The 13,232-nt window shown below is 35.2% G+C and overlaps 1 protein-coding gene across 1 annotated transcript; it reads left to right on the top strand.

The window, feature by feature from the left end:
- Positions 1 to 189: 189 nt before the first annotated feature.
- LOC111994555 (PH, RCC1 and FYVE domains-containing protein 1) lies at positions 190 to 12,356 on the top strand. Its single transcript, XM_024026440.2, has 9 exons — positions 190 to 697; positions 3,100 to 3,186; positions 5,891 to 5,980; positions 6,153 to 6,239; positions 6,340 to 6,459; positions 8,054 to 10,150; positions 10,279 to 10,425; positions 11,088 to 11,635; positions 11,916 to 12,356. Exons 1-9 carry the CDS (start codon positions 650 to 652, stop codon positions 12,073 to 12,075), a joined length of 3,384 nt encoding a protein of 1,127 aa, XP_023882208.2. The 5' UTR covers positions 190 to 649; the 3' UTR covers positions 12,076 to 12,356.
- The last annotated feature ends 876 nt before the right edge of the window (positions 12,357 to 13,232 follow it).

The raw sequence follows: 13,232 nt of genomic DNA on the forward strand, positions 1-13,232 counted from the left end.
TTTGCGTTTATGTTAATTAATAATAAATAGTAATATATATATATATATTTTTTATTTTAGTATAAAAAATAAATAAAAAAATGTCCTCTCATATGTATCTTTTCAATCTCAGGCGTTTTCACGCTTTATTCGTATTTTTATTATTCTTTTCTTTTTTGGTTTTTTCTTTTTAAAATTTTTTTCCTCATCTTTGACTCTTCGTACTTTTACAGACTCCTCGATTTTCTCTCTCGCTTCTCTCTTTCTCTTTTTCAGAGATTTCTCTTTCTCTTTTTTTTTTTTCCTCTCTACTGTGTCTCCTCTGTCCGGTTCGTCCGGTTTTTCCTCCGAGTTTTTTCCGGCGGAATTTGAGAAAGCGGTGATAGTGAAAAAAAGCTTGAGAGCAGTGGAAGCAAAGAGAGGTGAAGAAGTTGAAGTTTGGAGTAGTGGTTTAGAGTAAGGGGAAGAGGAAATGTCAATGTCAATGGAGGAAGGAAGAGAGTGAAAGGAAAGGAAAGGAAAGGAAGGGGTTGGATCTGCGTGAGCAGAGGTGGGGGGAGAGTTGATGGTATTATACGGAAGAAAAGGCAGGGGTTCTCTATGATGACCGGAGCTCCATACTGCGATCGGAGAGGGTGGTGGTGGCATTTTCGTAATTCTCTCACATGGAATGGCCGATCTTGTTAGCTACGGGAATGCACACCGTGACATCGACCAGGTCCTCTCTCTCTCTCTCTCTCTGTTTCTTTTTAAAAAAATTTTATTTATTGTTTTCGTTTTTAATTTTTTTTTGCTTTGCTTCAAATTCCCATATTTTTCGGGATGAGATAGAAAGATTAGGTAGAGTTTTTCGGAGGCTTAATGAAAATTTTAAGATTAAAAAAATGTAATAATCTTTGGAAAAAAAAAAAAAAACCATTGCCTCCTTGCTATATAACCAAACTGCGCATTTTATTTAATTTTATGATTTAGTGCTAATTTTTGTTTGCAAATAATAACGTTGTGGCATGCAACCGCAGACCAATTTTGTCTTTACAGAATTTTGTACCTTTGCCTGTTTAATTAATTTATTTTTTGTAATATTGGAATTGTGGACACATATAAGTGGGTTTCTTTTTTAAGGAACTAGCAAATATTAGAGAAAACTGTACACCCAGAAAGGACCTCAATTGGCTTGGCGTTTAGGTAAAGCTAGAATTTGGAAACAGTATGTGCCACCACAAAGTATATGCTATTTGATAAATTACTGATAGTCACAAAAGTTTAAGCGGTTAGGAAATGAGGAGTGAGCCCATAGTCCTCCTTAATAAGTGGAGATCAACATTTGGAATTTTTAAATTTTAAATGGGAGGCAACTCGAGACAAAGTTTGAACTCATAACTACCTACTTTGATATCATGATAAAGTACCGAACGTCCCAAAAGTGGTAATTTATCACTATCAAACTCACCTTAGGAGTGAATTGGTGGAAACTAAATATGGATGTTTCATAAGCATGGGTTTATTGCATGGTTGGCGTTTCAAAATAAGGGCACATTTGGTACACTGAATCTAATTATTACTGGGAATAAAAGGTGATGTAATGGAATAAATATTCCTATTAATATTTATGGTTGTGAAATAGGATTAAAATGAAAAATATGTATTTTTTGGAATCATAATAATTTTTTAATTATTATAATTATTACGCACATAGATATAGTTTGTAGTTTAGGAAATATAATAATTTCTAAAGTTATTACATGTTTTAATTTATAGCTATTCCTACTTATCAAAAAAAAAAAAAATTATAGCTATTCCTAATCAATAACTATTCCATGTACTAAATATCCAACCAAAAGATTGAATAGTCATTCCACATAAACAAGCATTTCATTACATGCTCTATTATAGTGTATCAAACATGCCCTAAGTTTTCAACAAAGGTTAGATAATTTAGCCGGAGTTGTACTGGTCAGTAGAAGATGTATGGAATCAAGGGACCATCTTTATTATTAATGCAGTTTTTCATATTGAATATGGGTAAGATTGCTTACACTTTGTTCTAGTGCTAAAAGACTTGCAAGCTGGGATACTGAAATAAAATGGGCAGTGAATCATCTCAATTGTAAAAGCTTCTCTGATACTGCGGTTGAGCTGGCATGGATGGCTCATATTTATCATTTGTGGATTGAGAGATATTAAAGGTGGCTTAAGGCTGAATTCAGTGATGATGAAACAATTTTCAAGCTTATCCTAGCATATTTAAGCAGAAAATTGCTTTTTAGTAAAAATGTTAAGGATCTTGTTGTGAACCAAAGATTGTTTTGATTATAGTTTGTTTGCTGCTTGCAATAATTTTTTTGCTGATTGTTAGCAGCATATGCTGTTTTACGCTCATAGATAATTCTCGTTTAGAATTTTCTAATTTAAATAAAAATTTATGTTGTGAAGTTGAGTTGCTACTTGTTACCTGCATTATGTAGAAATGAATAGTGCAGGGGATTATTTTATAAAACGTAGCTGTTCAGGGTATATTGTAAAACCAGTACCCTTTTCTATCATTGCCTGCCTTTCTCAATTCTCAGGAAGAGTGAGTTATAAGATTTGTCTCTCAGGAACCTTCATGTGAAGATATCTAGCAACTACTCCATTCCAAATAATTTTCACTGTAAAAGTGGCAGAGTTTGTGTTTGGAATTATACTGTTCCACATTGTGAGAAGACTATTGTTATTTCCCCCCTCTTCAAAGGCTTGAATGATAAATCAAAATATTTACCGTGCTCTTATTATCCCTCTTGATGCATTCAATTTAACTTAAACAAGAAGAGAACTTGCCAAGCTGATGCAAATGTTGTTGATCCCTTGCTGCATGGAAGATAAAAAAGAAAACAGAAAATTTGATGTTCCTCAGGCATATATTTTCTAATTTTTGCACTTATATTTATGTTTCTATAAAAACTTAAATTATTGGATAGTACTCTGATATATGTTCCCTATGAAACTTCATAGAATCTGTGGTTACTAATATTATTTAGAAAGACACTGTATATTCCTCTGTTCCTAAAATTTTCAGTGTACAAAGTTTGCATGCCAAAGGTTTCTTTTGCACTGTTTTGAGTATGCTTTTACCTCATGCAGGCATTGATTGCTTTGAAGAAGGGTGCTCAACTGCTTAAATATGGTCGGAAGGGAAAGCCTAAGTTTTGTCCATTTAGATTGTCGAATGTAAGTTCATTTCTCTAGCCTCCGGTTTAAGATTTTGGTGGTTAGAAAATTGTTCTAACTTAGAAAGTGCTCAGATGTTGACCAAAAAAAAAAAAAAACTAAATTGATGTAACATCAAGTCAATTAATATCGTTATTTGTCCAAAATAATTCAAGTAAATTTATATAATTTTGTTAATAAAGACAATGTTTTTAGAGTTTGAAGTGCATCAACTAATTACTTTCTTGGAGATAAACTCTTACTGGTAGATGAATCTCTTAAATTCCTTGTTATGATCTTCACTTTGGAAATATTAACAATAGAGCTGTAACTGTGATATGTATCATAGGATATTTTATACAGACAACTATCTAAGCTATGTTTTAGCTAAATAACAAAAAGTTGTTACCTGCACCCTCATTGTCCGTCTCATATTTAACAATAGAACTGGAACTGTGATATGTATCGCAGGATATTTTATACAGACAAGTATCTAAGTTATGTTTTAGCTATACAATAAAAAGTTGTTGCCTGCTCCCTCATTGTCCTTCTCATAAGCTCTCCCTCTAAATGGATGACAGTGAACAGGTAACACTGTGTGCTCCATATCCTCATACAGGGTGTCACTAGAAGACTCAGTCAAAATTGATGAATTTTTAGCTTAAATTTGATCACGTCTAAATGCGTGCAAGGGTCAAAATTGATGGTATTATGTCACTATTACTCAGTCAACAAAAGGGGCTGTACAATTTTGACTGGCATGACGAGCTTTTTCTGTGAGATTTGGTCAAAAAAATCTTTATATGAAATGGTATGAACTGTGCATCTATTAGTGTTAAAAATTTAAGTATAATTGGAGAGTTCACTAGAGCTCATTGTAAGAAAAGCTTGTCATAGCCTTTGAAATTGAGTGTGTCATATCTCAGATCGAGTGCTCCAGTTCTTGGTTTACTAGGGTAGTAGTGAATATGATTAGTTACTAGCTTAGAAATAGTAGTAGGTCTTTTTTTTGATAATTAGAAATAGTAGTGGTTTTGTTTTTAGAGAATGACCTTTTTCTTCCAAGACAAGACAATGCTAGTGAGGATTAGTTAACAATACCATCAGCTGTAATTTATTGTAAAATCCATTAATTAAAAGCATGGAAACTGGTTGAACTCTTGAACCTCCATGTGAACTCAATTTCAAACTTTACAAGTAGATAAATCATTTGAAATACAATCAGAGGTAGACAAGTATAATTTGACTCAATAACAAGAACGTTGATTCAAAGTTTTCCATAGAGTAGATGGTATGGCTTACTATATAAGTCTCCAATAATCTATTGCAACCTATCCCTCTGTAACTTGATGTTATGGTCATGGTAGTCAGAAGCGAAAGGAAACCTTAAGGCACCAAGGCCTTGTATTGCCCAAGGTGTGAGGTGACAAAAAGGCGCTAGCCCAAGTAAAATGAGGCTCCAAATTCGAAATATATTTATTATACATATACAACTTAAATCACATGTATCTAGTGTATTGAAATATTATCATAAAGTGTTTTTAAATGTGTTGCATGAAAAATTAGGTCTATCAAATGATTTCAAAATAGGATTAAGATGGCTTAGGCTCTATTAGTTATTCTAATGATAGGTTTTACAACAAGCTTCTACTAGAAATTAATTAATCTAACAATAAGTTTTACAACAAACTCTTGTAAATTATTTTATCTAACAATAGGTTTTATTACATGCTTCTTTAAAATTACTTTAAAATTAATAATCTAATGATAGGTTTTACAACAACCTTCTATTAATTAAAAAAAAAAAACCAAAAACTGAGGCTCTCAGCTTAGCGCCTTTTTAATGGAAAAAGGCGATTGCCTTGCTTGCCTAGGCTCTAAAGGCGAGCACCTCAATAAAGGTGCCTCGCCTAGGCTAGTGCTTGGCTCGCCTTTGAATTCCTCATAGTTATGATAATTCAACAGCTGGTTTAACGGAACTATCACATAATTCTTTTGTTAACAAAGTTGAAGTTAGTAATTCTGTAATTATAAAAAAAAAAAAAAAAAATTTCTGTACTTAAATCAAGCTGTTTCAGTTGCCACTAGGGACTACTTTTTTTTATCATTCGGTGCCTTGTTTGTGACAGTTTGCAGATCATCACTTGTAGAGTCTTATCTAAATTGGTTGTGTTTGGTCACAATGTTATATTAGCTATGTGTGTGGGCGGTCGCAAAATATGAATAAATTTCTGGTTTCCCAGCCATAAATTGGATGAAAAATTCAGAGGGTACCATATGGGCAGTTCCCAATTTTCTATGCCATATTTCAGCTTTATACAAATATTTGTGTGTTGTTTACTGCAATTTTAGGTTTGTTGGGGCAAAATATGGTCAAACTCATAGGTCCTAGAAGGACATGTCTTTATTCTTACTTTAATATCAGATGCAGGTTGGATTAACAAAAAATATGCCTCTTCTTTATATGAGATAATAGATGATGCCCTAAGTTTTAAGTGTCGTTAATACTTGTGGCTCAAGTACTGGAGATGTATATTACTGTGTGTTTAACATTCTGATGAATGTATATCTCATCATGTAGCGTATGTATTTGAATTAATTGCTCCTTTGTTGGCTTTTCAAATCTCATGATCTGTGATCTTATTGTGCTCATGTGAAATACACAGCTTTCCGCTTGTTTAAATTCCTTTTATTTTCTACTTACTGTTATATCTAAAATTGTCAGGATGAATCATCTTTAATTTGGATTTCAAGTAGTGGAGAAAGAAGTTTGAAGTTAGCTTGCGTCTCAAGAATTATTCCTGGACAAAGAACAGTAAGATATCTGTGTTTCCATTTCATATTACTCTTATGCTTAATTATGCTATCTACCATATGCTACATGATTAACTTCTAAGTTTGCTTAGAAAAAAAAAAACTTCTAAGTTTTTAGTATTTAAATCTTCTAAATAAAAATCTTCTAATTTGTTTTCCTAATTCACTTCCAGGCTGTTTTTCAACGGTATCTGCGTCCTGAAAAGGACTATTTATCTTTTTCTCTTATATATAACAACGGAAAGCGGTCCCTTGATCTGGTCAGTGATGAAATTTCGAAGTTCACTCAAAAATTACATTGTAATTCTGTAAATCTTCTATTTTACTTTAAGTTCAATTATTATACGCTGCATTTTCCAGATTTGCAAAGATAAAGTTGAGGCAGACGTGTGGATTGCTGGCCTCAAAACATTAATATCCTCTGGTCAAGGTGGGCGCTCCAAAATTGATGGACGGACTGATGGAGGCCTCTACCTTGATGTAAGTCTTCCTAGTTGGAAACTCCTTATGTTTAAGTTTTTCATTTGCTTTGTCCATCCTTTTGCAGTATGATCCCATAAACATAGAGAGTATGCCATTGCACTGGGGCAATGTTAAAATGTGAGAGCATTATTCCTGTGAATTAATCTTTAGATTAAACAACTTCTTGCTCAGCCCTTTTTAATTAAGAGTTTCCACTCTTTCTCTGTTAGGGCAAAGATTGTTGTTTTTATAGTTAGTGGTATGTAGTTTCAAAGGATAATAAGCTGGGAGTTTTTGTCTTGGGACCTATAAAACATATTTCAAGCTTTTGTTTTTCAAGATAAACTTTTACTTATCCCAAAAGCTTAAGCTATTAGGAAAGAATGATTTTAATTATTCAACCATTATTCTAATACTCTCTCTTATGTGTTGGTCTAGACCCCCCTTAATAAGTGGGGCCAAACATGTGAGATTATTAACTTGTTAATGGAAGGTAGAGTGGAGACATGATTTGAACTCAAGATCAGCCGCTCTAATACCATGATAAACTACCACTTGGCTTAAAAGCTTAAGTTGTTAGGAAATTGTGAATTTAATTATTTAACCATTATTCTAACAATTCTTTAAGTGGAGAGTTGGTCAAAGTTCTTGTTCATTGTACTAAACCAGCTATGTCTTGCGCGATGGGCGTGTATACTGTAAGCTTATCATAGATATATGGGCTGATACCATTACTACCTATATATAAAAAGATATCCAGTTTGAAATATTTGATAAGTAATTATTTATACAACCAATTTATAACTCATTAAGTGTGCGTTTGGCTTAGGATTAAAAATTAAAATTATTTCACTATTCAGTTTATTTTTGCTACTATTCATGGGTTCTACGGTACTATTTCAACTAACTTTTACCTTTATCTATAGTACTTTCAACAATAATTTTTCAATTTTAGCAAAATAAGCAGTATCCAAACACACCCTAAGTGTGCGTTTGGCATTAGCTTAAAAAGCCAGCTTTTTTTTATTTATTATTTAGCTTATTTTTGGTACTATTTATGGGTTCCATTACATTTTTTGGTACTATTCATAGGTCTTACTGTATTATTTCAGCTGCCTTTTAGTTTTATCTATAGTACTTTTAGTAAAAAAATTTATTTTCAGTTAAATAAGCTGTTTCCAAATGGATACTAAGTAACTAAGTATTATAATATTTGAGGAATAAGCTTTCATTTATTTACATGTCATTAGAAAATGGGAAAATATAAATTTTTAAGATTAATATAATTTAGAATATGTACATATTGTAATATTATTTGCGTAAATTGGAAAATATTTAATTAATTTTCTAATTTAAAAACATAATTATTCTTTTTATTTTTATTTATTTATTTATAGAACTTAATAGTCTCTCACACGAAGTCTCTGCTTTTATATATATTGATATTGATTGATTTGCCTTGGTTCTTAACTTTTAAAAGGCTTAGGTAGTGTGTTTTCTTATATCACAAACACAAATAATTATTGATATGATTAAGTTGCTTAATGTAATATATGAATATTTCTGTTATATGGTCAGCAACATATCATGTCTTTTGCTGAATTGTTTTCAGGACAGTGGAGACTTGACATCAAATAGTGCAAGCGACAGTTCACTTAGTGCTTCTCGAGATATTAGCTCACCTGAGATTTCTGCCACTTTGAACACTAACACTTCTCCTAAGAGCTTTCTGCCTGACAATTCTGTGCGTTCTGAAAGATCACATGCATCAGACGATACAAATATGCAAGTAAAAGGATCTGGTTCGGATGCTTTTCGAGTTAGTGTTTCTAGTGCCCCCAGCACTTCTAGTCATGGCTCTGCACCGGATGATTGTGATGCTTTAGGTGACGTGTATATATGGGGTGAAGTTATTTGTGATAATGTTGTCAAGGTTGGGGCTGACAGAAATGCTAGTTATTTGATTCCAAGGGCAGATGTGCTTCTCCCCAGGCCACTAGAGTCCAATGTAGTTTTGGATGTACATTATATAGCCTGTGGGGTCAGGCATGTGGCCCTGGTCACAAGGCAAGGTGAACTTTTTACATGGGGTGAAGAGTCTGGAGGACGGCTTGGCCATGGTGTTGGAAATGATGTTAGTCAACCTCGTCTAGTTGAATCTTTGACAGCTACCACTGTTGATTTTGTGGCCTGTGGGGAGTTCCATACTTGTGCAGTTACAATGTATGGGGAACTTTATACATGGGGAGATGGTACACATAATGCTGGGCTTCTTGGACATGGCACTGATGTCAGTCATTGGATACCCAAGAGAATCTCTGGTCCTCTTGAGGGACTTCAAGTTGCTTCAGTTACTTGTGGTCCATGGCATACTGCCTTGGTAACATCAACAGGACAGCTCTTTACATTTGGTGATGGAACATTTGGTGTCTTGGGCCATGGAGATAGGGAAAGCATTTCTTACCCAAGAGAAGTAGAATCTCTCTCGGGTTTGAAGACAATTGCTGTTGCATGTGGGGTGTGGCATACTGCTGCAGTGGTGGAGGTTATTGTGACACAGTCTAGCGCAAGTATTTCATCTGGTAAATTGTTTACTTGGGGTGATGGAGATAAAAATCGTCTTGGTCATGGAGACAAGGAGGCTCGGCTAAAACCTACATGTGTGCCAGCACTCATTGAATACAATTTTCATAAAATTGCTTGTGGGCACAGTTTAACCATTGGCTTGACCACATCAGGACATGTTTTTACAATGGGCAGTACTGTTTATGGTCAGCTTGGGAATCCCCATTCTGATGGAAAGCTACCTCGCTTGGTGGAGGACAAGCTTGTTGGTGAATCTGTTGAAGAAATTGCCTGTGGTGCATATCATGTGGCAGTACTAACTTCTAAGAATGAAGTTTATACGTGGGGAAAGGGTGCTAATGGGAGGTTGGGCCATGGAGATGTTGAAGATCGAAAAACGCCAACTCTGGTTGAGGCTTTGAAGGACAGACATGTAAAATATATTGCTTGTGGTTCAAACTACACAGCAGCTATATGTCTTCATAAATGGGTTTCTGGTGCTGAGCAGTCACAGTGCTCTTCTTGTAGACAGGCTTTTGGGTTTACTAGAAAGAGGCACAACTGCTATAATTGTGGCCTTGTGCACTGCCATTCTTGCAGTTCTAGAAAAGCATTAAGAGCAGCACTGTCTCCTAATCCCAACAAGCCATATCGTGTTTGTGATGCTTGTTATGCAAAGTTGAACAAGGTGTCAGAAGCTAGAGATAATAACAGGAAGAATGCTGTACCTCGCTTGTCGGGTGAAAACAGGGATAGGTTAGATAAAGCTGATATAAGATTGTCCAAGTCGGTGCCTTCTAATATGGATTTAATAAAGCAGTTAGATAGCAAAGCAGCCAAGCAAGGAAAGAAGGCTGATACATTCTCCCTAGTTCGCTCCTCTCAAGCACCTTCTTTGCTGCAGCTGAGAGATGTTGTTTTGTCTAGTGCTGTTGACCTGCGACGACCAGTTCCCAGACCAGCTCTCACGCCATCTGGAGTGAGTTCTAGGTCTGTGTCTCCTTTCTCAAGGAGACCTAGCCCCCCTCGTTCTGCTACACCTATTCCTACAACATCGGGACTTTCCTTCTCCAAAAGTATCACTGATAGTTTGAAGAAAACAAATGAACTATTGAATCAAGAAGTGCTAAAGTTACGTGCGCAGGTAATGTTAGGTTCCACAGGTTTCTCTGTCATTTTATATATCTTTTGAGTACAGGGTGTGGGGGTTCTGTTGTTGAATCTGTATAATAAATTTGAATAGCCTATGTTGATGACTATGAATCTGGTTAGGTGGAGAGCCTAAGGCAGAGATGTGAACTTCAAGAACTAGAGCTTCAGAAGTCAGCAAAAAAGGTTCAAGAAACTATGGCACTAGCTGCAGAGGAATCTGCTAAATCCAAGGCTGCAAAAGAAGTTATAAAGGCGCTTACTTCACAGGTTATTTTCTGGTTTATATACTTGTTTGTTTATCTTCAATATAAGCTGTATTTTTGGTAGAGCGTTATGCACTCTTAGAGAATTTTCCTGTAACATGGTAATATTGAACTGAATTTTCTGGTTGCGTTTGGATACTTGATTTTGGATTTGGATTTGGATTTGGATTTTAAATCAATGGATTTGATTTAGAATTCCATGGGTTTAGATGTTATTTCAAATCCAAGGATTTCAAGGTTCCAAAATCCTTGGTAGATTTGGCCAAATCCAAATCCAAATCCAAATCCTTGACCTTTTTAAACTATCCAAACAAAGTAGTTGGATTTTAATCATCCAAATCCTCGTGCCAAAATCCTGCCATCCAAACGCCCCATCAGAATACGCAGTTCTTGCATCACCAACCCTTCAGTTTAGTTTGAACTACTCTTCATGAAATTGAAAAGGAATTTGGATGAAATGGTTTAAAACAGAATTTTGTTCTTCCGCTATGGACTTTAAAATGAGTTAACAAGGTTTCTTTGCAAGCCTAAACATTTCTGTGTATATGTTCCTGATCATCTCTGCTTTTCTTCCCCATCTCCAAGCCCTTACAGTGGGTTTTTTTAATTAAGTAAATGGAAAAACTACTACTTATTTCTATTGACCATCCTTCCACTGTGTTCCAGATGAAAGATCTGGCTGAGAGGTTACCTCCTGGTGTTTATGACCCTGAGAGCATGAGGCCTGCTTGCTTACCAAATGGTCTAGAGCCAAATGGAATGCACTATCCTGAAACACATGGAGATCGCCATTTGAGATCTGATTCAAGCAGCAGTTCTTTGTTGGCTTCCACAGGAATTGACTCTGATTTAATAAACGGAACTCAAGGACCAACTCCTTCACCTAGAGATCTGCCTTTAACTGATGAAACTAACATATACCACCAAAACCGGGTGCTTATGACCGCCAATGGGACTGATGAAAATCCCGATTTCAGGCTGCCAAATGGTGGAGGGGTTCAGCAAAGTGGCAGCAGTGTGTCAGAGGCAGTTGATGGCAAGGATTCTGGGTCTTTCCAAGATGGCGAGAATGGTACGAGATCTAAAAATTCTGCGCTGCCTGTTAACAGCAATCAAGTTGAGGCAGAATGGATAGAACAGTATGAGCCTGGTGTATATATAACTCTTGTGGCCCTGCGAGATGGAACTAGAGATCTCAAACGAGTTCGCTTCAGGTATTTGGGCTTTATTATTAGGATTAATGTGGTCAAGTATTAGAAGAATAAGTTAATATCAGACTTAGTGTTACTAGCAAAAAGTCTTGATATTATTCACCTTAGGTGGTTGAGAATGAGTTTATTTTGGCGACTCTTCTGCATTAAAATCTCCCAACCCCAAATATGGTGCATATAATGTTTATGAGATCTACCATTTCCTTTCGTTTGAGATGTCGAGTAAAATTTTCCATTTTGGTAATTTTATCATTGCAATCTGATTAAGTAAATGCATCTGCAGCCGAAGAAGATTTGGAGAGCACCAAGCTGAGACTTGGTGGTCGGAGAACCGTGAAAAGGTGTATGAGAAGTACAATGTTCGTGGGTCAGACAAGTCATCAGTTTCTGGCTATGCTGGACGCAGATCAGAGGGAGCTCTGTCACCATCTTCCCAAACTTAGCAAATGGGAGGGAGGGATGGAGGGAGGGAATGCCATTCACACTTTTTGCATCGGTAATTATGATGATTTTGAAGCGAACACATTTTCTTTTTGGTACTTCTCTCCTCCTTCTCCCCGCTTCCTCTAATTTTTTTTTTTTTTAAAATTATTTTTTCTTTTTTAGAATCATTTTGTTCCGTCCAATTAATTTCTGGGTATCTGCCTTTACATATCTCTTGTATTGTAGTGTATATAGAATCATCAATTGTCAGATAATCTTGGCAAAGAAAGTTTTTGTTCTATTCTTTGTTTCCCCTACTCACTTTTTTTTTTCCTCATATCTTCTCGCCTCAGCTGTTCGGTTTTGGTGGAGCCTTTTGTGCTCTATTCTTGAAATTGACAGAGGATCACTGGTGATGGTTATGCACAATGATATAATTAGCATTAGCACACCAGGCTCAGACAGGTGTACTAATGCTAATTATATCATTGTGCATGTCGGTTCCTGCATATGATATCTTTTTAAAAGGGATATACCCAATACATAAGGCTTTTGGGGTTTCCTATAGATAATTTAATAATTTTTATTATGCAAATACGGATTAAAAAAAAAACCCTTTTGTGGACCCTTATTTTGTGTTCTCTCTCTCACGAACGGAATATTATTTAGTGTTATGTCATTTGGATTAAAAAGGCAATATAAACTTTTCAAATGCATTTAAGCATAAGTTGAGGAAATACTAAAAATATTAAAATGGTGAATGATGGATACCAATTGAATATATTAGTGCCCTGTCAAACACAATGTGGGATCAGAAATTACATATATCAGAAATATAATACACTTTTTCCACCAGCAAATGATGGGACTTATCGAATGAAAGGCGAGTTTTGAAATAGTAGCAAGTGCATGCTAAAAACAATCAAGCCTGGTCGTCTTTAGCTCACAGTTTTGACTTTTGTCATCCATGTGTATAGGTGAATGCCGGTTAATCGAGATAAAAACGGTTTTTTCTTTCAACTTACTGATAAAACTATTCACACGTACTTTTTAGTCACAAGATAAAAATGGTTTTTTCTTTCAACTTATTGATAAAACTATTTACACGTACTTTTTAGCCACACAACCCATTTAATGAGTTATGTAATTTGATTAAATAATATATTTGGATGATTTT

Source organism: Quercus suber, unplaced genomic scaffold, assembly GCF_002906115.3.
Source record: "Quercus suber isolate HL8 unplaced genomic scaffold, Cork oak 2.0 scaffold_128, whole genome shotgun sequence".
NCBI lineage: Eukaryota > Viridiplantae > Streptophyta > Magnoliopsida > Fagales > Fagaceae > Quercus > Quercus suber.

Bases quoted from the DNA above. Each gene is read 5' to 3' on its own strand.
- LOC111994555 (XM_024026440.2), top strand. From the start codon at position 650: ATGGCCGATCTTGTTAGCTACGGGAATGCACACCGTGACATCGACCAG. The intron at 698-3,099 runs GTCCTCTCTCTC...TACCTCATGCAG, and splicing joins CACACCGTGACATCGACCAG to GCATTGATTGCTTTGAAGAA. The intron at 11,636-11,915 runs GTATTTGGGCTT...ATGCATCTGCAG, and splicing joins CTCAAACGAGTTCGCTTCAG to CCGAAGAAGATTTGGAGAGC.